The 24,240-nt window shown below is 56.5% G+C and overlaps 10 protein-coding genes across 10 annotated transcripts, besides 14 other annotated features; 4 read left to right on the top strand and 6 right to left on the bottom strand.

Annotated features, from left to right (window-relative positions):
- Positions 1-671: 671 nt before the first annotated feature.
- EKO05_0000404 (uncharacterized protein) lies at positions 672-2,008 on the bottom strand (the record flags this gene model as incomplete). The annotated part of the gene is made up of 4 exons (XM_059635427.1): positions 672-766; positions 817-1,574; positions 1,622-1,832; positions 1,885-2,008. 4 exons carry the CDS (start codon positions 2,006-2,008, stop codon positions 672-674), a joined length of 1,188 nt encoding a protein of 395 aa, XP_059491410.1.
- Positions 2,009-4,064: 2,056 nt separating this feature from the next.
- Positions 4,065-4,097: a tandem repeat.
- Positions 4,098-5,197: 1,100 nt separating this feature from the next.
- EKO05_0000403 (uncharacterized protein) lies at positions 5,198-5,416 on the top strand (the record flags this gene model as incomplete). The annotated part of the gene is made up of 1 exon (XM_038944692.1): positions 5,198-5,416. One exon carries the CDS (start codon positions 5,198-5,200, stop codon positions 5,414-5,416), a length of 219 nt encoding a protein of 72 aa, XP_038802947.1.
- Positions 5,417-5,633: 217 nt separating this feature from the next.
- Positions 5,634-5,669: a tandem repeat.
- A 194-nt stretch (positions 5,670-5,863) lies between these two features.
- Positions 5,864-5,899: a tandem repeat.
- A 70-nt stretch (positions 5,900-5,969) lies between these two features.
- Positions 5,970-6,003: a tandem repeat.
- Positions 6,004-6,031: 28 nt separating this feature from the next.
- Positions 6,032-6,068: a tandem repeat.
- Positions 6,069-6,096: 28 nt separating this feature from the next.
- Positions 6,097-6,166: a tandem repeat.
- A 47-nt stretch (positions 6,167-6,213) lies between these two features.
- Positions 6,214-6,285: a tandem repeat.
- A 33-nt stretch (positions 6,286-6,318) lies between these two features.
- Positions 6,319-6,350: a tandem repeat.
- Positions 6,351-6,466: 116 nt separating this feature from the next.
- Positions 6,467-6,495: a tandem repeat.
- A 1-nt stretch (position 6,496) lies between these two features.
- Positions 6,497-6,526: a tandem repeat.
- A 157-nt stretch (positions 6,527-6,683) lies between these two features.
- Positions 6,684-10,127, bottom strand: EKO05_0000402 (uncharacterized protein; the record flags this gene model as incomplete). Its single annotated transcript, XM_038936931.1, has 3 exons — positions 6,684-9,923; positions 9,979-10,047; positions 10,095-10,127. 3 exons carry the CDS (start codon positions 10,125-10,127, stop codon positions 6,684-6,686), a joined length of 3,342 nt encoding a protein of 1,113 aa, XP_038802946.1.
- Positions 10,128-10,449: 322 nt separating this feature from the next.
- EKO05_0000401 (Golgi-to-ER vesicle coat component) lies at positions 10,450-11,248 on the bottom strand (the record flags this gene model as incomplete). The annotated part of the gene is made up of 5 exons (XM_038936853.1): positions 10,450-10,647; positions 10,699-10,744; positions 10,794-10,835; positions 10,886-11,012; positions 11,062-11,248. 5 exons carry the CDS (start codon positions 11,246-11,248, stop codon positions 10,450-10,452), a joined length of 600 nt encoding a protein of 199 aa, XP_038802945.1.
- A 307-nt stretch (positions 11,249-11,555) lies between these two features.
- EKO05_0000400 (uncharacterized protein) lies at positions 11,556-14,024 on the top strand (the record flags this gene model as incomplete). The annotated part of the gene is made up of 1 exon (XM_038944691.2): positions 11,556-14,024. The coding sequence occupies one exon, from the start codon at positions 11,556-11,558 to the stop codon at positions 14,022-14,024; it is 2,469 nt and encodes an 822-aa protein (XP_038802944.2).
- A 55-nt stretch (positions 14,025-14,079) lies between these two features.
- Positions 14,080-14,165: a tandem repeat.
- A 388-nt stretch (positions 14,166-14,553) lies between these two features.
- EKO05_0000399 (uncharacterized protein) lies at positions 14,554-16,316 on the bottom strand (the record flags this gene model as incomplete). Its single annotated transcript, XM_038936506.1, has 3 exons — positions 14,554-15,517; positions 15,566-15,938; positions 15,998-16,316. The coding sequence occupies 3 exons, from the start codon at positions 16,314-16,316 to the stop codon at positions 14,554-14,556; spliced, it is 1,656 nt and encodes a 551-aa protein (XP_038802943.1).
- Positions 16,317-17,130: 814 nt separating this feature from the next.
- On the top strand, positions 17,131-18,380 carry EKO05_0000398 (uncharacterized protein; the record flags this gene model as incomplete). The annotated part of the gene is made up of 2 exons (XM_038936754.1): positions 17,131-17,337; positions 17,388-18,380. 2 exons carry the CDS (start codon positions 17,131-17,133, stop codon positions 18,378-18,380), a joined length of 1,200 nt encoding a protein of 399 aa, XP_038802942.1.
- Positions 17,712-17,758: a tandem repeat.
- Positions 18,267-18,319: a tandem repeat.
- A 192-nt stretch (positions 18,381-18,572) lies between the features above and the next one.
- Positions 18,573-18,613: a tandem repeat.
- Positions 18,614-18,853: 240 nt separating this feature from the next.
- Positions 18,854-21,994, bottom strand: EKO05_0000397 (DNA helicase; the record flags this gene model as incomplete). Its single annotated transcript, XM_038936668.1, has 3 exons — positions 18,854-20,631; positions 20,679-21,626; positions 21,676-21,994. 3 exons carry the CDS (start codon positions 21,992-21,994, stop codon positions 18,854-18,856), a joined length of 3,045 nt encoding a protein of 1,014 aa, XP_038802941.1.
- A 294-nt stretch (positions 21,995-22,288) lies between these two features.
- Positions 22,289-22,736, top strand: EKO05_0000396 (tubulin folding cofactor A; the record flags this gene model as incomplete). Its single annotated transcript, XM_038936427.1, has 3 exons — positions 22,289-22,450; positions 22,501-22,587; positions 22,635-22,736. The coding sequence occupies 3 exons, from the start codon at positions 22,289-22,291 to the stop codon at positions 22,734-22,736; spliced, it is 351 nt and encodes a 116-aa protein (XP_038802940.1).
- Positions 22,737-22,853: 117 nt separating this feature from the next.
- EKO05_0000395 (uncharacterized protein) lies at positions 22,854-23,958 on the bottom strand (the record flags this gene model as incomplete). Its single annotated transcript, XM_038936561.1, has 2 exons — positions 22,854-23,869; positions 23,916-23,958. The coding sequence occupies 2 exons, from the start codon at positions 23,956-23,958 to the stop codon at positions 22,854-22,856; spliced, it is 1,059 nt and encodes a 352-aa protein (XP_038802939.1).
- Positions 23,959-24,240: the final 282 nt, after the last annotated feature.

The raw sequence follows: 24,240 nt of genomic DNA, 5'->3' as shown, positions 1-24,240 counted from the left end.
CACCAAGGCTACCGTCGCAGTCTCACCCCACACCTCACTCTGCCCTTCAGCTCAGGCAGACTGCATGCTTGGACGACTTGAACCCAATGCCAAGGTCAGCGAGAGACAAACGTTCGGACACCCGCCAAACCCTGGTTCCACCTTCTGTTACTGTGAGTGTCCCCGCCAGCGACTATCTAACGAAGCGGCCTCGAGTCTTGAACGTCATGTCGCGGCTGATCGCCTTGCCTGCGACGATGACATCTCGTACGATGCGTTTCCTTTGGCAGGCGAGAGCAAGTGTGCTGGTGAAGAAGAGCAGGATCCATTTGGCGAAACGCCCCCGCTGATCATGGCAACACCAATACTGCGTACGTGTGGTTACCACGCCGATAGCCACGTTTGCGCCCCCTACTCGCTGAACCGCCGGACACGAGAGAGGAAGGTGCTTCAGCAGCAGCTCAGCTGCGCATCCCTTTGCACAGCTTGTGTAACTGTTCCCTCAACAACAGCTGAAGAAAAAGCTCTGTCACCATAAGACCAGCACATCTTACTTTTACACATGCGTGACCAATCACGTGGCAGTTCGTCTGTGCCCTCCTAAAACGAGGATGATTGCACTTGTTCGGCTCAGGTCTCGACGTGCACACCCAACGCCATGAGTGGTCTTGGTCAATATTTCGTTCGAACGACTAAGCCTTATAAAACTCGCCAAAGAAGTCTCGCATGTCCGTCACCATCTCCTCATGCATCTCCATACACGCAAAGTGACCACCATGCTCCCGCTCTACAACTGTGTCAGTCATGCTACGGGAAGACAGATGTTGCAACACTCACCTCTGAAGAACTTCAGGTTTGTCGCAGTCGTCTCAACGCCCGCTTTCGGCACCGGGAACGCATCGTACGGGAACGTGCTGACACCCAACGGCACTCTGATCAGATTCTCCTCCTTTGCATTGAACTCCGTGTACACCTCGTGGCGCACGTTGTTGTAGTAGCACAGCATGCTCGTCATGATGCTCGGCGGCGTAAAGAAATACAACGATAGTGTCGTACACACATCCCTGACGTACTCTTCCTTATCCAGCGTTGCAGTTCCAATCGTCGGGTCAGCCAGCTCGTCGTATTTCTCGCCAATGAACATCATGATGCCCACTGGGTTGTCGTTGAACGCTACGCCTATGGTCTGCGGTCGCGTGCGCATCTCGATCGCGTAGCCCATATGGCCCTCATACAGGTGCTCGCCCATCCACCACTTCGCACGGTCCATGGCAGCTTGCTCTTTCTCGTTCATCTTGTACCCCTTTGGTGGTGCGCCGGGACACATGTTCGTGTGCACTGCTTTGCACGCATTGTAGCGGCCGGATCCAAGCTCGCGGACGACCCAATGGCCCCAATCACCGGCTTGTGCCGCGTACGAGTTGTACCCGAGGCGCTTCATGAGGACGTCGAAGATACGCGCAGTGTCTTGCAGTGTCCAGCCTCGCGGAGGCCCCTGTGACCAGCAAAAGCCGGGGAGCGAGGGTACCACAAGGTCGAAGACGGGGGCTGCATCGTCTTTGGGATCAAGAAGTGGGTGCATAACATTCTGGAACCTGGACCTGTCAGTCGTACCTTCTCTCTTTGGCGACTGGTGTCGTACTCGAAGAACGTTCCTGGCCAGCCATGGACCAGCAACAAAGGTATCGCGTCCTTTTGCCTTTTCCGCGCCTTCTCATGGATGAAGTGGACCTTCAAGTTGTCCATCTCGGTCGTGAAGTGGTGCCATTCGGAGATTTGCTTCTGGGCATCTGGCCACGAGTACTTGTCTTGCCAGAAGTTCTTCAGTTTGTTGATCCACTCCAACGACGGGCCTGTGCACATTAGCATACGTTCTGGTCAGAGCAACAGAGCATTGCCACTCGCCGTAGTCATCTCCCGCATCTGGCACGACCGGGATGTCTGGTAGACGCGTATCCCTGAGCTTCCTGAAGAGACGGTCGACCTCTTCCTGAGGAACATTTGGATCGAACGGCTTGAGCTCTGACATATCCGCTCCTGAATATTTGTGTTGTGTGTCTAGCCAGTTCCCTTGCAATTGCGAAATCTTATCGATCATATGCCTGCGTGTAGCCTATAGAAAGCTGCTGGCCTTGCTGCTGACCCTGCATCCACGCTTCAAGCTCAGTCGCGTTCCGACGCGCTTGGTTGCGTCACACGTCATGCTGATCTAGTCTCGTTCAGGGCCCACTCACGGCACCTCCTCCGCGACACCAAGCTCTCCCTTTTGGAATCTTCAGCGTCATCCCGCGCTTCTTGAGGTTGCCTCTGCGCGTCAGTGGAGTGTTGGAATCGCGGGGGTAGTAGTGGTGCGGCAATCGTTGGAGAGGCTACATGGGTTGGAGCGTCTTGGGTCGACTGAGACGATCTTGTGTTGGATTCTCCGTCGTTATCGTCTGCCTGTGCACATTCACACATGATGAGCTCGCTGAGATGCTGTTGTATAGGGTCAATAGATCACGTCCACCAAGTTCCGAGTCGTTTAGATGGAAGATGATGTAGGCGCATATCCGACTTGTTTGTGCAGAAGAGTGGGTGAACTTCTATGACGCTCACTGGGCTAGACAACCAGGAAAAAGGGAAGCGTCCAACAATGCGTCGTGGATAGAGTGCCAAGCGAAGTGCGTTGCACATCGCAGCCAGATTCCAATGGCAAGGACACGCTGTGCGCTTACGATTCCAATTCAACGATAACCGCTGCACACGACTCGAAGCGCTGACAGCTTGATCAAACTCTTGCACCTGGTATTCCAGTACCCATGCTCTTGTTCATTGCCATCTGTCGGTAGCCGTGCCAAGTTGCTGAAGGACGTGAATGCTAGGCGGATGTTAGGCGGTGAGATGATCTCGAAACGGCGACGGATAGATGCATGCTTGGGTGGCGACGACGAAAAGCAAGCTGCAGAAGAGGCAGACATGAACGATCAGACCCGCTCCTGCCAGAAATCACCGCTTGCTCAACGAGATGCTGATCGAGGTAGCGCATGGCTTTGTAACGTGCCCACTTCAACAGCATTGTCCGCACTCTGTGCTAGGGTAGCCCTACGAGCAGGGGGGGGGCCCATACCCCAGATGAGGCAATGGGCTGTCCGGGGAATGCGGAGAGAAGGAGGCTTGGAAGAGCACGGAAGCCACTAAGACGCGGCCAAGGGACATGATGCTCTGTGCGACGGAGAAAACGGTAACAGGGGCTGGCTGTCGTCAGTTTGTGACAAACAAACTGACGAACAACACCCACCGCTTCCGATTCGACGTTAGGATGGGATGACACAGGAACACGGTTCTTCCTTGGCTCAGCATCGTACAACAGAAACGGCCGAGGCGGTGTCCGGAAAGAGGATGCCGCGGGATCCTCATGGCCACAAGCGATCTGCGATGCTTCTCGTAGCCAGGATGACGGGCGGAGGATTTGCGCAAAGAGCGTGAGGCTGCAGACGAAGCGCAGCGCAGTCTCCCGTCTCGACTCTCGGCCAGGATGACGAGGTGCGGCGAGGGGTGGAGGCGCTGAGCTGTGGCGATACTCTGTGCTTTGGGCGAGCACGACAGCCATGCCAGAATCGGCGCTGGAGGGCGGTGACGAGTCGCATCTTCACCCGGACACGTACCGGTTTCGCTGGCGGCAGTCTTACCGGAGGCGGACCGTTGCAGGGTGAGTGGGTTGGGGTTTGGGAGACTGCCACCGGCACGAGCGTCCTTCCCGTCCTTCCCGTGCGCTTCTGAGCCTTCTCGAAGCCTTGCGGCAGGAAGAAGTCGGCGCTTTGGCCCTCGCACAACAGACCTCGCACGGGAGTTTGTCGGCCTCTCCTTTGCGAGAGATGGGCGAGGGTGCTTGTTCCTCTTTGTTTGGACGATCAGGGGAGCGTTGGTGTCCAGGGCGGAAAGCGTCCGTCTAGTGTTGGCAGCCCCGTTCCAGGCGGCTCGATGGCAAAGTCACTCCGCTCCAGCCAGCCAGCCGGGTCCGGGACTCCGGGGAAAGCATTCCGTGACCCACAATACCCCATGTTGAGCCTCGCGTGGGATGACGGGATGATGGGACGAAGACGATCGAGGAGCGGAGCAGCGGAGGAGCGGAGGAGCGGTCAGGGAATGACTGATCTCTTCTTCCGCCCCAGCACGCCACGATATTGCTTCCCGACTTGGACGTGTGGGGCAGAAGCAGCTACTGCCTACTGGTGCCATCGCCCTGCTCCCCCCCGTCTGCGATAGGGAGCCATCTCACCGCATTCTCTCGATGGGGACACGCGTGGGAGGGCACCGCATACAGCACCGGCCATGCTTTACCCTTTTCGTGGCACGTCTGCGAATCTGGACAGTGGACACATCATCAACGGTGACAGGAGCCTCTCCAGGAGTCCAGACACGATTGAACTTTGCTCCGTCCAAGGTTGGGGCGTGGGGTGGAAGCTGCCCCCATGTGCAACGACGGACCCAAGCAAGGAGCGCAGCCGTCCGGTTCCCCGTTCCCTGGCGCAACGGATTCACTGATAGCATCCATGCGAGTCAGGATCCGGCGGTGAATGGCGAGTTGCTATAAGAGAAGACCGTCTGCCCTTGCGGCGCCGTTATCTTCACCCACCCCTTACACACGGCTCACTCCAGCAGCCCCTGCGCTATACATTATTACATAGTCATACGTCGTGCTCATCCACCGTTCTTGTTGACGCAATCTGCCCAAACACTGCCCTGTACCGCTCACTGCTGGGTAACCCTCGCTTCTGCCTCGAACCATCATTCGCAGCAGCACGCATCGCCTTGCCCCATCCACCCGCGTCTCTGCACTTGTACCCCCCCCCCCGTTGGAGCCGTCTAGACAACAAGGTAAGCCTCGCCTGCAGCCCTCTCTCGGCCTGTCGCCAATCCCGCGCATTCAATATTAAATCTGACGAAACCCTCCCAGCGCTTGACTTCTCATCTTGCATTCTTGCGACAGCCCCGCGCCAGCTTCCCTCCGCTCTATTGACTCGCATTGCCCGACCGAAACCGATTTGCTCGACATACGTCCCCACCCCAAGTTTCAGCAATCCATTCCCGATTTGGACTTCTGTCTCATCTGGACTCAGACCATTGCCCGTACCTATATATCACCGCCACGCCTGTAGCTCCCGTCTTGACAGCAGAACCCAACTTCAACTCGATCGATTCAAACCCAATCAACTTGATCAACACCACCACCACCACAATGCCGTCCGCAACCTTCAACCCGCGCCAGCGCCTCTCCATCCTCACAAACTCCACACTCGGCCACGACGTCAGCGCCGCCTTCAAAGCCTCATCTGAATCCCTGACCCAGGCCCGCTCAAACCAGTACGGCGAGACCGCCGCGCCGCCCCCAAGCCCCATCGACTTCTCCTTCCCCAGCACACCAAAGGAAGACAGACGGGGCAGCGAGAGCAACTGAGCCCTCCTTCTCCGACGACCACCATCTGCATCTCGATACCATGGCGACTCGCTGTGTCGTCGTCGTGCAGTCCGTCCGTCCCCTTTTGCTTTTCCTTTTTCTTTTCCAAACGTCGATTGCGCGCTTCTGTTTGCATTTAGCGAGCGAGCGAGCGCTCGTGCCTGGGTTTCGGGCACTGCGGTATTGGAGTCGTACTGTGCATATGCGTCTTTATCCCTTTCTCTTTTTTTTTTTTTTTTTTTTTTTTTTTTTTAACCTCCTTCTTCCTCTTCCTCTTCCTCTTGTCATCGAAAAGCGCGTTGATCGCTGCTACGATCCCGCTTTTTCGCCCTCTTACCCTGCTCTCCTCTTTCTCCTCGTCTGGCTTGGTCTCGCGTTTCGGAGTCGCGGATTCGAGTCGATGCGGACTTTGTTTTCTCGCCGTCGTCGAGTGTCGAGCATAGCATGTTGGACATTGGACATTGGATATTGGATATTGGATATCAGGTACTGGGTGGGTGTTGCGTGCGCAATAGAAACGATTACTCCCACGAGTCACACGCGAGTCGTATCCACATGTACATGTACATGTAAATGTACATGTACATTTTTTACATTTTCGTTCGCTTTGCTACTTCACCCACTCACCCATTCACCCACTCACCCTCATCACATCCTCCCCCAGATCCTTTTTTAAACTGTACTACTACTGTTACTACTACTGTTACTACTACTGTTACTACTACTGTTGCTACCACTACCACCACCTACCATTTCTGCAAACTCCCGCCCCACCTCCCTTTTTCCCTCTCCATCTCCTTCTCTGCTCTGCTCTGCTCTGCTTTGCACTGCTCTGCTTTCCACTGCACTGCACTGCTTTGCTCTGCGCTCCACCGCGCCACCCAGCCCACATAGCGCACGGTCCGCTCCGCCCTGCCCCGCCCGGCCGCCCGCCGCGGTACCGGCGCCGGCATGGCGTCTGACAGCTGATTCTGGCGCGTGGTGAAACGCGTGGTGAAACGCGTGCGTGCCGTGCCACTTTGGAGTGCGTAGGTTTTGGGGGGAGTGGGGTTTCTTTTTTTTTTTTTCTTTTTTTTATTACTGTACTGTGCTGTGCTGTGCTGTGCTTTGTCGGAGATGAAACGAAAGAAGGGGGAGTTGTGTGAGACAGATGGGTCTGTGGGTGTATTCAGACGCGCGTGCTTGAGTATTGGGTATTAGTGGTTGTGATTAGGCGACGAAGAGTGTACTGAGTGGATTCGAGGAGTGCTTCTTGGTTCATTCACGCCTACTTGCTCTTCTTGCTCCCCCTGCCACCCCTCGCGCTCTTCTTCCCCTTTGCAGCCGCAGCGCCCCTTCTGCCTCCCGCAATCATGACCCTGACTTTGGCAACCGGCAGCACGCTGACTACTTCGGGCTCCTTCCATCCTCTGATCAGCTCCATCTCGCGCGGCCAGATGCGCTCCACATCCTGGCTGTGTCTGTCCGTCGCCCTTGCGTCCTTGCCTGCGTGATCCCAGATCGAGAGTACTTCTTTGACGGCTTTACCGCGCTTGGTAGACCCGGGCTGGATCTTGGCTTTGTACTTGTAGCTTGCAAGTGCAGCCCAGGGCGCTGCGACGGGAATCGCGCTCAGGATCGTGTCGCCTGGCAAGGGACGGCCTGTGAACGCGTCAAGGTTGAGGAGACTGCTCTTCAGACTCTCGTCGTCCTCGCCTTCATCGTCGTTCTCGAGTGCGGCGCGGCGCGCTTCTTCAGCCGCTTTGCCTTTGTCTTGAGCACGCTGATGTTGCTCTCGTCGACGTTGCTTGTTAGCGAGCGCTTCTTCTTCCTTTTTGCGGGCGTCGTTTGCGGCGGTTTCAGCGGCCACTTGACCAGATTTGGAGCCGAGAAGGCGCATTGCCAGCGCGCGGTCTTCTTCGTCTTGCGCCGCGTATTTGGTGGCGAGCTTCTTTGCCTTTCCTCGTTTGCCGCGGGGCAGCGGTGCTGAGCTGTTCTTCGTGGCTTGCGACGTGACGGTCCCAGGGGCGCGTGTGGCAGGCTTCGACTCGTTGCCGGCTGAGTGGCCCTCATCGTCGTTCTCTTCAGCAGCAGCTGAGCCCGGCGTTGCGTCTGGTAGTTGGCCCTTTCTCATAAGGCGACGCTCTCGTGCTGATAAGTGACGGATACCCGACTTGTCTCCGGTCTTGTCTTTCTCTTGGGTTTGCGCAGTCTCGTTCTCCGAAGTAGCAGCAACAGGCTCACTCTGCGGCGAAGGAACACCGTCCTCTTCGTCTTCCGAGTCGGCTTTCTGGTCTGCAGTCTTCGATTGAAGTGGGTTAGAAGGCGCTTCTGCTTCAGAATCGGCGTCGCTCTCATCCGAATCGTCCATTCTCGCATCGGGGAAGTCCTCTTCAGAGTCAGATGCCATCTTTGCGTCCGGGAAAGCATCATCGTCGTCGTCGCTGTCTGCAGTCTCACCAGCTTGAGCCGTCTTCTTTTCCTGTGCTAATTCCGCCTCGGCCTCTGCTGTGGTAGGGACCAGACCACCTTGCACTCGGTGCTTGTGGTGGCGAGCCTTGCTGTCCTCGCTGATTTCGAACATCACACCAAGGCCAACAATGAGCTGCGCAGGTGGCAGGAACTCTTTCTTGCCTTTGATGTTGAAGACACCGGGGGGCAAGAACTCTCCAGTCTGACCAGTCTTGGTGACGCCATCAGCGAGGACCCACCATGCCGACATGACGGCCTTCGAGTCCCATGCCTCTGACGTGCAGACAGACAGGTTGCCCGCTTGTGAAAGTGTAGATGGCGGAATAGGCGCATCCGGAGTGTTCAAGTTGTTCTTGATGACCATAGGTATGGATCCCTTCAGGTCGGAGTGAACATAGACGTCGCCCTTCCGCAGGTATCTTTGGTAGATGATCTCGTTCTGTTGAGCGTCTTTCCCGCCGAGCACCATGTAGCCATCTGAGGAGATGAAGTATATGTACTTCTCAAACCACTGCTGCTTGCGCACAGGTCGCAGCACTTCCTTCTCTTGCTTCAGACCCTTCTTGAGGTCCTCGGCAACCTTCTTCTCGTGACTTTTAAGTGCTCGCTCAGATGCTTGCAACATACGCTCCTCTTTGCTTGCGGCATTCTTCTTCGAATCGAAGTACTCCGTCGAGTTCGCCCATGCAGATAGGCCGAGGTCGATGTCTACGGTAAGCTTTGGTTGCGCGGCTACCTTTACGGGCGCAGCCTTCTTCTTGTTGCCATCGTCCTCGTCATCGCTGTCTTCGCTGACCGAGCTAGTGTTGTTTCCCTCGTCTTCCTCATCTTGGCCCTCTGTCCAGGTGTTCTCGTCGAGGAGCAGCGTGATGGTGTTTTCTTGCAACTTCAGCGGCAGCTTGATGAGCTGCGCGACAGCGTTGCCCGAGCTCTGTTCCCGCTCGATCAAACGTCCAATGTCTACCCAGTCCATGCCCTGTGTGATGAGACCGTTGATAGCATCTGTTGCTTCCGTAACGCGGTGAACATTTGCGAGGATGGCTTCTGCTTTGCGGAAATCCAGCTCTTGAGCCTTCTGCAGCCCACCAATACGCTCTTCGTGCTCTTTGCGCGCCTTTTCCAACTTCTTCTTCGCATGTTGCTCGCGCTCTTGTAGCTTGGACTCGAGCTTCTGGCCCTCGATGGACGAGAAGAACTCGTCAACAGCCTTGCCGAAGGCATCGAACTCGAGGAAGGTGAGGTCGGTGTTCTCAAACTGTGCAGGACGGAACGGGTGGAAATCGTCATATAGGAGCCTGCCTTTCTCAGAACCCTCTTCTTCCGCGCTCGGTGCTGCGGGGTTGGACTTGGCCAGAATGTATCCCTTGACCTGATCTGGTTCTGTAATCTCCTTTGTCATCCTAAGCGCATCTTGCAGAACCTTTAGCAGCCCGTCGAGCAAGCCTTCATCTGCAAGCACTTGCTCTGGCTTCAAGGTCGAGTCGTAGCTGGCAACGTGCAGCGCGTGGTCGACAAGCAGCGGAGGCAGTTCGGTGATTGAGGTGGCTAGTGCTTTCCTCAGAGCGTCTTTCCCTGCCTTCTTGGCCTTCTTTGCGTTTCCTGCAGGTTGCTCTTGTTGGCGGTCGACGGCCTTTTGGAGACCTTGGCGAATGCGCTCTTTCGTGAGCTCTGGCACGCCACTGTAGTTCTGTCGCAAGGACAGATTGTACTGCAGCCCCACCCTGAGCTTCTCGTGTTCCTCGCCTTCTTCTACGTTGCGCAGCAGGGCCAGGATGTTCAGATCGCCGTCGGTCAGGACGATGTTTCCACCAGCATAAAACTCCAGGTAGAGTCGGTAGAGTCCATCGGAGAACTGGAATTCGAGGATGCGGTCGGTGCCCACTTGCGCGATGGAGGTGACTCTTCTGGTCTTCAGGTATCTGCGCAGCTTAGCGACAAAGGCTGAGGGCGCTGCGGCTGTGGTGCGCGCATATTCGGTAAGATGGCAGCGGAAGCCAGAGTCGATCAGCAGCTGTTCGCGATGGTCGGGCTTGTGAAACTTGATCAAGAAGATGCGCTGTTTGGTGGTCAGACATGGACACGGTTGTGGCTACAGGGAGCTCGTTGCTTACCGAGGAGAGGTCGTACACGTTTGTGACCCGCAGAGAAGTCAGCGCCTTTGAGAGTTCGTGCGCGATGACCTGTGCACATGAGTCTTGGATTCGTTTGCTAGAAGCGTGCAGCGTACCTTGACGTCTAAGCTGGAGAATCGCTGCTTCATGGTTGTGTCGTGTGTGCAAAGTCTGGCGGGGTGGTGGGACGATGACGATGATGCAGTCCGCGCTAGGGTGCACGATTCATATTCATTGCACCCGGGAACCTGTCAGGCTCGTACATCACAAACGGCAGATCAGTCTGCTTTGCTCACGCTATGCACTCTCACACTGCACGACGAAAGCCAGTGAGGATATGAGGGTTCACATTTCCGAATAAAATGCACCGTCGTACCGGTCTACCATGCTTCAGCCATGGAGTATGCCAGCTGCTATGCTCATCTTGCCATTGAGAACGCCTGCAACGCCATGCCCTGTCCAGAAATCCAATCACAGTCCCTGTCGTATCCTCTCGGCCAGCTGCCTCTTTCCAAAGTCCCACATGTTCATCAGACCCTGCTCGGAGAGATCGATGTTCTTCATCGAGGTCATGTCCTGCGCAGGCGGCTTGCTGACACGCGAGGCAACGATGACGGGGTCGGTCTCGAGGATGATGCCGTCGTCTACGAGCTCATCGACGGCGAGCGACTGGGTGGGTCAGCAGTGTGCGAGTGAGCATGGCAGGCTGTGGGTGCATACCACGAGGTCATAGTTCTCAATGACGGTGCGCTTGTCGACCGAATTCCTGGACTGGGGTTAGATTCGAGCTTGGCTGCTCTCGAGACAAGACGTACTTGAGCAGAATGTTGAGCGAGTCGCGCAGCGCAAGGACAACGCTGTGTGGTGGTCAGCATGGCGGCCTGTCCACGTTCACTCTATGCCCTACCTGTACAGCAGAATCTCGTTCTCTTCGGCGCTCCCCACGACGTAGAGCATGACGTCTGACTCCATCTTGAAGACGACGACCTTTTGGTCATACAGGATGATGTCGGTGGTCTGCTTGGCAGTCTTGTCTGTGCGGTGTCAGACCAGGTCTTGCTGCCTTCCCAGGTGCAATCCTACCCAGCAGGCCCTTCTCAAACGCCTTCTGGTCCTTCACCGTCTTGTAGGCGATCTGGCCGGGGTAGTCGCCCTGGTTGCCCTGGGGCGGGTGGGGATTCGAGTAGTACTTTGTGAGGATGCGCGAGCCATCGTCGATGGCGAGGATGAGGATGGCCTGTATGCTGAAGAGCGAGAGTGGGCGCGACATGGCAGCGGCAGCGGCAGCGGCAGTGTGGGTGTGTGTCGAGAAGGCGCAGTGTGGGTGTGTGTCGAGAAGGCGCAGTGTGGATGTGTGTCGAGACCGCGCAGTGTGGATACGTATCGAGAGTGCGCAGTGGGTGGGCGAGCTCGAATTGCACGGGGGTGGGGTGTTGCAAGCTGTCGTCTCCTTGCGCGCTCGCGCTCAGCAGCAGCAGCGGAGAAGCCGGCCAATCACGGGGGTCGTCGAGCGCTGCCTCCAAAAAGTTGGTCGCGCTGTGCACCGCCGCCGTGTCTGACCACGACCACCAGCCGCGATGCCGACCCTGACGCGCATTCCCCTCGCCGCCGTCGTCTGCCCCTCGGCGCCCTTTCTCGCCCCTCGACTGCTACGCGCCACCGTCCCCCTCGCCGTCCCCCTCGCCGCCGCCGTCGCCGCCCCCCTCGCCGTCGCCGCCCTCCAGTCGTCGCAGCAGCAGAGAGGCTTCGCCAGCACTCCACGATGCCACGCCAACGCCGCAAAGGGGAAGAAGAGCGGGCGCAGCTACTTCCTCGAGATGCGCAAGCGAGAGCAGCAGCAGGCCCGCCGCCGCGAGAGGGGCGACAAAGACCCCGCCGAGCTGTCGCCCGAGGTCGTCCAGCTGGCGTTGCAGCTGCAGCAGGCCTGTGAGGCGCGACACGTGCAGCAGCTCGTGGACCTGTACCCAGTCGCCCTCGCTGCCGGCATCGTCGACAGCAGCTGCACACGCATCATCTGCCAGGCTCTGCACGCCGCCGTCCGCCGCTCGGCCGCCAAGAAAGACAGCTCCAAGCCGTCCGAGCTGCTGCCTTTCGTCGAGCTGCTCATTGCGGACCTTCGACGAGGCGCGCTGCCGCCCCATCCATACGCCTACGTCCATCTGCTGGGCATCTACAAGCACACCAAGCGCTTCCACGACGGCCGCGCCCTGTGGCTGTGGCTGGCCGAGCAGGATGACGCCCACGTCTCCCAGGCGGCCTACGGCGCTGCTATAGAGCTGATGGCCTATGGAGGCTTGATGTCTCTGCCCGAGCTGGAGCTGCTGTACCAAGAGGGCCTGAAGCGCTTCCCTGGCACCTATGCCGAGTATCACCTCTCGCCTGATGCCATCATCCCAGACCGGACGCAGCCTGTCCACATCCTGGGCCTGCCCACCACGCTGCTACAAGGCATCATCACAGCGCGCCTCATGTCGCGAGACTGGAGGAAGGCCTACCTGGGTCTTGACACCGTTCTTCGCCTCTACCCTGGCCAAACGCCGCATCGCATCTTCGAGCTCTTCATCACCGAGAGGCCCCTCTCCGAGGCCTACACCGCCTACCTCCTTGCCTGCCGTTCTGGCGTACAAATCAGCGGCGGCCAAGTCACCAACCTACTGAACAGGCTGCGAGTGCTCATGCCACAGGCTCATGCTCAAGCAGATCGCTTCACAATCCTACGTGCCATGGCCAACGCTCTCTACGCCTATCAGCAGTGCGGTGCCGGTCTGTCCAGCGTCCACGTTGGGCAGTTTATCAAAGCTTTCGAGTTCGTCCTCCCGGACAAGGCCCCGGGCCAAGACTATACCGATGAAGAAGCCGGGCTTCGAGACACCATAGCACTCGCTGCTCACCAATCCTTGGCCGGCTTGATCCAGTCAGGCCTGTCGCCAGACTTCCACCCGTTCGTGTCTCTAGTGTCGTTGGCTGGCAAGCTGCGAGCTCCTGATCTGCTCAAGTTGACACTTGCGGATGCAAAAACAGCGGGCATAGCATTCGGGCCTATCGAGCGTAGGGTCCTGCTCACGGCTGCTGGACTGATCAAGGACCGCAACCTGATACAGGCCTTGTGGTCGCTCACAGTCACCAGTGCCGAGAAAGAAGGCGTCCTGATAAGCTACAACGACTGGGTTACCTTGGCAAAAGCTTGTAGACGCGCCGACCTTCTCCCTTACTTTGACCAGCAACTGCAGGAGCAAGCGCACGCCGTTACGACACACATCGAAGAATGTGTCCGCCTTGCAGCGACCAACCCGGAGCCTGACGAGGCCAAATCGTCCATCGAACTTATGACTCTTGAACAGCTCAATACAGAAATCAAAGCTCTTCAGGCACAGATGGAGAACATGCGAGCGGTTCTCATGTCTGGACAACCTCTCAACCCGCAAAATTCCCCCTTCTACATGCACATTGACCCCAAGCAGCCATCGTTGGGCACCGAAGAGGCTCTGCGCGCCGTATACGACGAGTTCACAACCGATCCTCACCAGCCACCAGCTCCAGCTCCAGCCGATGGTTCGCCAGCCAAGTCGACCACAACCGCTCTCAGCAAGACAGGCATCCCACTCGATGAACTCCGCTTCCGTAACTGGGTCAACGTCCACGAAATGATGAGCGCCGCCAGCGCCTACGAAACCTCTCGCCAGTCGATCGTCGACAAGGCCATTGCCCAGCGCAAGTCCCCAAAAGACATCCCAGAGATATTGCACCTCCGCACCGACATCAAACCCGCGCAGAGCCAGGTCGACCTCGCAAACCGCATCAAAGAGCTCCGCACCCCGGACCAAGTCTTCCGCAGAATCGGCAGCGAAATCAACGATGAGAAATTCAACCCCATGGTGCACGACCCGGAAGCCAACACGTGGCGCAAACCGACGATGGAAAAGCACAGCGCCAGAGATGTCAGTGTCCGCAAGCACGCCTCTATCGCCACCAACCCCTTTCCCGATCCAAAGCCCGCCGACCCGCCGGCCAGCAGGTGGTACAAGCAAAAGTCCCCAAAGGCGTAGAAGAGCGCGGAAGCAGATGCCCCGTCCAGATTCCAGGCGTTGCATGGCTTTCTTCTCCTGTCTTGTCCCGTCCTGTCCTGTCCTGTCCTGTCCTGTCCTGTCCTGTCCTGTCCTGTCCTGTCCTGTCCTGTCCTGTCCTGTATAGTATAGTATTGTGTAACCACATTGTATAAACACCCAGATACCCCATCTAACAGCTCCCGTACAATGAAATAGAATAAAACAAACCAAACCAAAACAACTCCCGCCGTATTTGGTTGCACGGCATCGGAAGCGAATCATGTCATGTCATTGGATGTAGCACTTATTATCTCATGTCATTGGATGATGTACTCATCATTTCATGTCATTGGATGTAGTACTCATCATTTCATGTCATTGAATGTAGTACGAGGTCATCTACCCATACAAATGTTCCTCGCGCCTCTTCACACTCACCACCACATGCTATGTCGTAACAATCGTAAAGGAAAAGAAGGGGATATCAGTCTATGCTTGCGGAGAAAACAATCGGCTCGGCAGATGACGATCACGACTCAGACTCCTTGCTGCGGATAGGCAGATCCTGCTTGTTCTCCTCACATGTCTTGACTGCCGTCGCGGGATCGGCCTCCTTGTCCTTGGCAGGCACGGTATCCTCCTTGACGTCTGACGCAGCGTTGGCACCGTTGTCCTGGACCGCCGGCGACTCCTCCGTCTTGGGTGTGTTGAAGCGCACCTTGCGGTCGGCGGTCTGTGAGATCCTCCTAAGCTCATTCACAAACGACTCGCCCCACCATGCACTGGTGTACTTCCTGACATACTTCGACAGCTTCTGGTAGTTCAGGTTGCGCTGCTCATCGCCCATGGTGACGGCGTCGTGAATAGAGTCGGCCAACTCCTCTGTGTTCCAAGGGTTAACGATCAGGCTGCCGTTCAAGCTCTGCGCAGCACCAGTGAACTCAGAAAGGATCATGACACCATGGCGCTTCTCCTGTGTAGCGATGTACTCGTAGGACACCAAGTTCATGCCGTCTCTTGTCGAAGAGACGAGGCAGACGTCGGAGACGGAGTAGAGAGCGATCAGCTCGTCAAAGGAGACCGACTTGTGCATGAAGTGGATAGGCATGAATTCGACGGTGCCGAACTTGCCGTTGATGCGTCCGACCAGCTCGTTGACGACAGCGCGGAGGTTCTGGTACTCCTCGACGTCTTGTCGGGAGGGAACGGCGACTTGTACGAGAACAACCTTGCCGATCCACTCGGGGTGCTCGGTCAGGAAGACCTCGAGAGCATGCAGTTTCTGCGGCACACCCTTGATGTAATCCAGGCGATCGACACCGACAATGAGCTTTACGCCCTGGAATTTCTTCTCGAGCGCTGCGATGCGCTCCTGAACCTTGGGCTTTTGCAGACCCTCGTCGAACTTCTCAGGGTCAATACCGATGGGGAAAGCGCCGACCGTAACAACCTTGCCCTGGAACTCGACACCGTTGGGCGTTGTTGCTAGGCCCCTGCTCGAGTCAGTATTTGGGTTGGGTTTCTTGTGGGAATGCACTTACAAAATGCGCGAGCAACTGCTGAGGAAGTGGCGAGCGTAGTCGTATGTGTGGAAACCGATCAAGTCGCAGTGGAGCACACCAAGCAGGATCTCGTTGCGGACAGGAAGGATACGGTAGATCTCGGAGGAAGGGAAGGGGGTGTGGAGGAAGAAGCCAATCTTGACGTTCTTCTTGGTGTTGCCAATCTCCTCGCGCAGCATGGCGGGCATGAGCATGAGGTGGTAGTCGTGGACCCAGACCATGTCGTTGTCCTGGACGTCCTTTGCGACAGCCTTTGCGAACAGACGGTTGGCCTCGGTGTAGCCCTCCCAGGCGGACTCGTCGAAGGTGATCTCACCTGGGTGGTAGTGGAAAAGCGGCCACATGATAGCATCTGCGGACTGTTGTTAGCCTTGGTGTGCTGCGGAGGTGCTTGATTCACGGTGCACTCACTCGAGAAACCGTTGTAGTGACGGTCTGCAAGTTCGTCGTCGAGCATGATGGGCACGGCGTTGTACTCGCTCTTGAGCTGGTCCTTGAGGCCCGCGACCTCGTTTTCGGGCACTTCCAGGCCAGGCCAGCCGTACCACTGGAAAGTGGTGGTTTTCGACAGGCCACTCAGGCCACTGACCAGCCCTCCCGAGGACATGGACATCTCGTACTTAGCCTCGTCTGCGCGCTTGATGGTGATGGGCAGACGGTTGGAGACAAGGAGCAGGCGGCCCTCGTTCTGCTTCTCCCTCACCAGCTTCGTGGGCGTGTCCGACGACATGTTTGCCGTTGCTGGGTAGCTCGCGTTCCGGTTAGGGTGGGGTATATAGGTAGGTGTAGGTGGTCGCGGGGATGCACAGTGCGTTCACACGGCGAGCGGTGCACTTGTCAGGCAATCGACGGCTACAGAGAGCGGAGAGACAGACGTCCCAGGTGATGCAGGCCACGCGGAGGGGAATGTTTTACAAGCAGCGCGTGGGTGACGAAAGAATGATTTTGGTCGTTGAAGGGACCCGCTCGACGCAGCAAGTGGGTTCTGGCAGAATCCACGACTCGGCAAGAGACAGGCACGGCAGAACACCGAGCAAGCTGCAGGCAGAGACGGAATGCGGTTAGGGCAGTCTAGGAGCGGACGAGGTCAAGCCAGGTGGCATGCAGCGAGGGCCAACGAAGAATTTGCGGCGTGTTGAAGAAACGGCAAGCCAGAGGTGAGGCGCAAACTTGCAACGGGCTGTGACGTCGGTTGAGCTCCCCGCGGTGCGCTCAGACCAAGCCAGCTTCACATGTGGGCGGTGAGCTGGGCCAGGTGTACCTGTCCGCTCTTTTCATTTGCCCATGGCAAAGCACACGTTTGGGCATCAGATGCAAATGCGCAATTCTCTCGGCCCCATTTGAGCTGGTGGCACCGCAGCTGGTGGTTGATGCACGCAATTGGGCGCATGGCAAGCCCCCACGGCGCTAGGGTGAAGCTGCTGGGCGTTCCTGCCCCCCTGCTCCCAATACTGGCTAGGCTGGAACCGTCATCGCAGCGCGTCCACGCCGGCGCCAGTCGCGTCGAGGGCAAACAACGCTCGACTGTGACATGAGAGCCAAACATGTCTGATTCAGAACAGCGCTCAGAGGCTGCCATCGCCAAGAAGCTCCAGGATGTGGTCATCTCACTCCACAAGGCTGGCAATACAGACGACCTGACCGTCAAGCGCGTGCGGACGCGTGCAGAGGAGCAGCTCGGCCTACCAGCTGGCTTCCTCAAAGCCGCTGACTGGAAGCAGAAGAGCCAAGATGCTATTATGGAGGCAGTCGTGAGTGCATGTGCTGGATCTGATTGTGACTGCACCTGACGGCCATGCAGGACAAGTACTGCGGCGATGAGCCAGAGCCAGAGCCAGTCAAGGCTGCACCGAAAGCTTCAAAGCCCAAGGTGCCTGCGAAGAAACCTGCACCGGCAGGCGACAGCAAGCAAGGCGCCAAGCGAAAGGCACCAGCACCCAAAAAGCAGCCCCAGAAGCGGAGGAAGACCACGTCTTCTGAGGTCGAGCTGTCAGACGAGCTCTCTGATGCAGACAGCGAACCTGAGAAGAAGCCAGCTCGAAGAGCAAAGAACGTCGTAGAGGAGGACTCGGACGAAGAAGAGGCAGCGCCAAAGAGGCCCATCAAGAAGACAAAACCTGTCGTTGACGACGAAGACGACAGCGACGCCGAGCCCACGACAACACCACCACGCGCTGCGAATAAGGACGACGTGTCAGAGAGCGAGCTATCGAGTCTGCTTGACGAGTCACCAGCAAAGAGCAAGCGGCAGAAAAAGGCACCCGCTGCGAAGAAAAAGGAGCCTGCGAAACCAAAGCCCAAAGCTGCGAGCAAAGCCGCCGATGACCCAGACCAGGCCGAGATCAAGCGGCTGCAAAGCTGGCTCGTGAAATGCGGAATCCGCAAAGTCTGGTCCAAGGAATTAGCCAAATTCGACACATCAAAGGAGAAGATCAGACAACTCAAGGAAATGCTGTCAGATGCCGGCATGGACGGCAGATTCTCTGACGAAAAGGCCGCCAAAATCAAGGAGAAGCGCGAGTTTGCCAAAGATCTCGAGGCAATACAAGAAGGCGAAGCCTCATGGGGCAACACCGAGGACACAGGTGGCCGGCCGCGGCGCAGAGCTGCCGCTCGCCCTGCTGCGCCCGTCCAGAAAATCGAGTTCAGCGACGACTCGGAAGAAAGCGAAGAGAACAACGACGATGGAGATGATTCTAGCGAGGACGATTTGACCGACGATGACGGTGACGACGGCAAAGGGGCGTCTGAAGACGATGCGGGCGACGACAGCGCTGCAGACGATTCCGAGTAGAAACACACACTCCACTGATCTAGCATAGCAGCCAGACTTTGTCTTCACACTATTCAATCCAATACCCCAGTGTGCTTTAATGACATCTAGCCATGCACGCTGACGCAATATCGCAGCCGTGTCTTGCCCTTATATAATTGAACAGTAAGGATACCGCACTATAGCTCTCTTTCTACAGAAGCTAGGTCAACCAAGCAGAAGCAGCAGCAGAAGCAGAAGAAGAAAAGAAGAAGTGATCATGCAAATTCCTCGCTCCACCCGGCTACCCGTCCGAGACGATTAGGGGCGAAGAAAAGGAAGCAGAATTCCATGTGGATAAGTGGAAACGGAGGCACACCTTGAGTAGGGGGCGGGAAAGCTGAACAGGACTCCTCCACGGAAGGCCAGACAGACACAGGCACAGCATGGTCGTCATACATCAAAGCGTGAATCGTGCATTATCCGACATGATCTCTTCATACATAGCTTGCAGCCTAGAAGGTCCCAACAATCTTCTTGACGGTCCTCCTCGGCCCCTCGCCACTGACCTGCACAGTGCCCTCGGCCTCTGCAGCTCTCAGCACTTCCAAGAACTCCTGGTTCTCGACCTGTTCGCTCGCGCCTTCCCTGATGTGCTTCACCAGTTCACTCATCCTGACGCTCTGGCCTGCGCCAGCCAATTCGTCCAAGCCAGCAAGTACAGCGCGCTTGAGATCCTCTTTCCTCCTGCGGTCGCTTGTCGATGTACCTTCGGTCAGGAGCGACATATCGATGAGACCTGTTCGTGCGTCCGTAGCTGCTTGTTTGAGTGCAGACTTGATCAGGCGTACTGCCTCGTTGACATCATCTGCTGTGACTTCTTCAGACAAGCGCATCTTAGCGTGTGCTTCGGCTAGACGGATCATGGACTCCAGTTGTCTGGTTGTAGCAGTGATACGACGTTCCTGGCTGCGAATGTCGGCGCCGAGCGCACGCATGGCGACGTACGCGTCTACAAGCGCCTTCTGTGCAGGCTCGGTGATCTTAGGGTGGATGTTGGAGCGTGCATAGGATATATACCCTGTGAGGAATTCGACGGGAAGGATCTCGGTCTTGGAGGCGTTCTCGGGCACGTCTTCAAGGTACATTCCGACCAGATGACGAGCAAGGCGGCGATCGGCTTGTTCGTCAATGCGGTCGAGCACAAGGTAGACAAGATCGAAACGGGAGAGAAGAGTGGGCGGGAGGTCAATGTTTTGTGGAACAGGGAGGTTGATGTTGTATTTCGAGCCGATGGGATTGGCGGATGCGAGGATAGAGCTGCGGGCGTTGAGGGTGGTGATGATGCCTGCTTTGGCGATGGAAACAGTCTGTTGTTCCATTACTTCGTGAAGCACCGATCGTGTGGATTCGGACATCTTATCAAACTCGTCGATGCAGCACACACCTCCATCGGACAGGACAAGAGCACCAGATTCGAGAACCAGTTGGCGAGTCTCGGGATCGCGGGTAACATATGCGGTCAGACCGACAGCGGAGGAACCCTTTCCAGAGGTGTACACGCCGCGTGGTGCAATCCTGTGCACGTACTGCAGGATCTGGGATTTCGAGGTCGACGGATCACCACAGAGTAGGATGTTGATATCTCCTCGATATCTGGGGCTGCCACCCTTCTCAAACTGCTTGTTGGTTCCGCCGAAGAGTTGGAGTAGGATGCCCTTCTTGACGTCGTCCATCTCGTAGATGCTGGGAGCCAGCGAACGAGACAGGAGTTCATAGACGTCTGGACGCGCAGCGGTTGCCTTGATCCTTGCCTCCTCTTCCTCGGATACCTTGCGAGTCTCCTCAATGTCACCAGCGGCATGTTCAGCAAGCTCCTCCTCGATGGTCGACGCGTCAATCCCCATTCTCTTCTTGTCGACCTTCTGAATATGCAGTGCATCGACGTAGGTCTTGAAAATATTCTTGACCGACCGTTGACGGGGGTTTATGCGCACCTGGTTGCACTTGAAGATACCTGTAATCTCAACTCGGTCACCAGCTTTGCACACATCGACCAGCTCGTCATATGCACAGAGCGAAACTGAGTGAGGTGTTTGACCATCTGGGACATTGTCAGGCGTTTCTTGCAGCTTGATGACCTGCTTGTTGGCGAATCCGGATCTGTTGTGAATAATTTGCATGGAATTGGGCGACTCGCAAACGGCACGCGGGCACCTTGTGGGCTCGGTGATCTTGCCACGGTCAATGTCAACCCGGACTGTATGGTTGCAAACAGCACATCGAAAGAAAGCTGAATGTGTTAGCATGTTTGCGTGCCTTTTACTCGCTTCAACTTACCATCTTTCATATCTGGAATGATGGGAGTGGTCCTGATGACCAGCCCTTTCACGCTCACTAGCTTGTCCATATCACCAGGATTCAGCTCGCGCAAATTGATCGTGTTGTCCAGCCCAAAGGGCCTGACATTGTAGGTCTTCTGGTCCACCTCGCTAACAAGGTTGGTAGTGTCTGCGAATGGTGCCGGCGAAGGGGCTCCAGGTGTGGGCGCATCAGAGCTCAACATGGGCGGCAAAGAGCTGGAGTCTCGAGCCCTGGGCTGTCCACCACGCTGTTGCTGAGAAAGCTGAACCCTCATCTCTGCCATGCGCTTCTCTGCGAGCTCCAGCATCACGTCCTTGATCGCCACGTCCATGATGGGGATGATCTCGTTTGGATATGCTTGCAGTTGGTGCCAAAGCTTCCTCGTCGGTGGGTATGATTTGAGGTTACGGGCGTCCAGATTTAGAGGAGTGATACCGAGCTCAAGCATCATCTTCATCATATCGACGTACTCGCGAGCCATGGCTGGGTGCTCAGCGGGCAGACTCATGCCCTCTTCCAGCTCGCCTTCCTGAATCAGACGGTACTTTCGTTGGAAATTCATCAGGAAATCCTTCATGGCGTGCCTGGCGTCTACAAGAGACACGTTGGTCCCCCAAATGATACGTGAAGTGTTGCCGCCCAGGGCATCTGCATCTGAGGTGTCTGGGTTCATGTTGGAGAACGTGGCTGCATCCGAGGCATCACCAACCGGCATGCCGTGCTCGTCAACAAACAATCTGCGGCGCTGACCGCCGGCTGAGCTTGCGCCAAAGACGTCGGAGTGAATGTCGCTCCTTCGATGACGAGCTGCTGATTCGGAACCACGGACGAAAAGGGCACTGCTGCTGCTTCGCAAGTCAGTGTTTTGTGCATTACGGGCACGGCCAGGGCTGGAGCTGGAGGCGTAGTGGATGGGCGACGAGTCTTGGATCTGTCAGCAACGCGCACAAATGCATAGAGGGAGCTGATTTACCTCCGATGTTCATGGCACTGGCTTTTGGCGTAGCACCGCCATTGCTCTCGCCTGCGCCGTTTGCATCCTCTGCAGAACCGATGACAGGCGACGAGCGGAAAAACAGGGGAGACTGCGATTGCGTCGAGCCAGCCTGAAGTCTGGAGCCACTCGGAGTAGCTAGCAGTCCACGCGATGAAGCCTGTGAAGCCTCCGTTTGAAGCTGGTCCTCTGCGCCCATGGGTGCAGGGCTTGAAGGGATCTGAGAATTTCGTGCTGTTCGCCTGGGTGTAGCAGAGGCGGAAGAGCGCTGCGTGCGCCTCTTCGTCGGAGAAGACATGTCTGCGTTGCTGTGCCCAGAAGAGGGCGATTGCGATGTTTGTACAGCGAGGAGGGGTGCGAGGGTGGACTACACTGACGCGTTGTCCACGCGAAGGGGGACGTGGAGCGCGTAAAGTGGTTTGTCTCTAACTGAATGGGGGATAGTGCCTGTCTTTATCGATAGCCCCGCGATGAATTTCGTCGGCCAGGGCAACAAGCATACGGCGTCAAGGCAGCAACTGATATATACTGGAGTCTGTCAAGACATTCACAAACACTACAAAGCCAGACACCGCAACAACTCCCAGTCGACATGGCACCGCCCTCAAAGCTCGCTGTTGCAATCGGCTCTGTCACGCGATTGGTCAAAGAGGAAGCTAGCTACCACAAGGAGCTCGTGCAGCAAGAAGAACGCATCAAGAAGCTCGAGGCTAGTGAAGGGGACGAGAACAAAGAGTACACAATGAGGCAGGAGGTAGGTATTTACGTCTTAAACAGTTCGAGCTTTGAATGACGCCAAGACAGAAGCAAGCACTCCAGGAGACCCGGAATGTTCTGCCTGCCATTCGAACGAGGATCGAGCAGGCGGTCGAGAAGCTCGAAGAGCAGCTCGTAAGTACTTTGCGACAACGATCCGAGTGGGTGCTGATTGAAAGTAGGAGAGTAGAAAGGAAGCTGACGGTGATGCATCGTCGGAGGAAATCAAGAAAGCAGAAGACGCAATTGCAGCAGGAAAGAAGGTTGTCGCTGAAGGATCATGAGGCATGTTGCGACCCCTTCGAAGCATGATTGAACGAGAAATGACTTGAACGGCTTTCCCAACCCGAACACCGCGCTATGCAATGGATATAGTAGTGAAGCGACTGCGTAACCATGGATCATGATTCGTCCATCTTGTCAGACAAAGCTTCACCTTCGTCCTCACCCTCTTCACCCTCTTCCAAGTCTTCTCCTTCGTCGATACCGTCTGAATCTTCGGCTTGCGCTTCCCCTGATGGTACACCAGAGTCTGCCATAGGCGTGTCTTCGTGTCCAGGCGACCTCGCTGGTGATGGCGCCACGCTGGCATCTCTGGAGAGAGCCTTGAGCCTATCCTGAGGTGGCACCTTGAGCGATTGCGAGCCCTCCCCACTCTGGCCAACATGGATTGGTGTCATGCCACCATCTGGTCTTGGAGTGCCAACATGGCTAGCATCTCCCCTAGAGGTGCTGCCTTCGCCTTCCCCGTCTTCGTCACCATCCTTCATCATGCCCTCCTTGCGTTCAGCCTCTTCTTTCTCGTCCTTGATCATACGCAACATTTCCCTCGCTTCCTCCTCGATACGACCGAACTGTATGCGCCTTTCCTCCCATGTGTTCTTCGCCGACTGCACCTCATGCTCAAGCTCTGCAATCTCCTCATCCAGCTTTGCGTGCGCCAGTGCTTGCTCGTCCCGTGGCTTCAGCATCTTGCTGCTGGTGATCTTCTCTGTCAACTCGTCGTACGTCTTACGCACAGCTAGCGTCTCTTTCGCATCGACCAGGTTGACACGCAGTTCTTCGATGGTGTCTCTGACATGCTGCTGTTTCGCTGTGATGCCATCCTTCTCTACCGCATATCGTTCGCGCTCGGTGTGGTTGCTGTTTGTCGTGAACTCGAATCGCAAGATGGCGTAGTCCAACATGGACAGCTCGTTCATGATGTTCTCGCGCCAGGTTTCGATCTTGCGTGCTTGTTGTTCGCGCTCGAATACACTAGCCGCAGCCTCTTCGACCGCCGAGGCATCTGGAGGTGGTGAGGGTAGCTGCTTTGGTCGCACATGGTCGAAAAAGTTCTCTTTGAGCAGGCGACTGGCGACCTGCTGATACGGTCGAGCCTCGACGGCTAGGAGCCGAGATACGTTATGGAGCGCATCTGCTGGAGTTAGAGGAGAGCCTTGAGGCGGACACGATGAGCTCACCTTCGTCTGCTTGCGGCAGGAGCGACCAGTCTGTGACTGCCATATCTGCTCAACGCGCTGGCGTGGAAGGCTTCAGTGTCTTTGGACTTGGGGCTGTTGGTCTGCGTGCTCGAGTGCATCAATGAAGCTCGACCTTGGAGAACGCGCGAAGGCATGGGTCACGCGCTAGACAAGGGTACCCGCTACTCACCCGTGGATCCAACGTCACCCTGCCCGTTCACTCTTTGACACAAGTCTGCTCCTGTCTTTGATTCACTACTCGCATCGTGTGGCTGGAGGCAAGTCTCATCGAACAGGCATTTCGCCATGTCCAGTGACCCTTGAG

The sequence above is a fragment of the Ascochyta rabiei genome, chromosome 1, assembly GCF_004011695.2.
Source record: "Ascochyta rabiei chromosome 1, complete sequence".
NCBI classification, from domain to species: domain Eukaryota; kingdom Fungi; phylum Ascomycota; class Dothideomycetes; order Pleosporales; family Didymellaceae; genus Ascochyta; species Ascochyta rabiei.
Note: the sequence above shows the minus strand (reverse complement) of the source record. Positions and strands in the feature narration are given on the sequence as shown.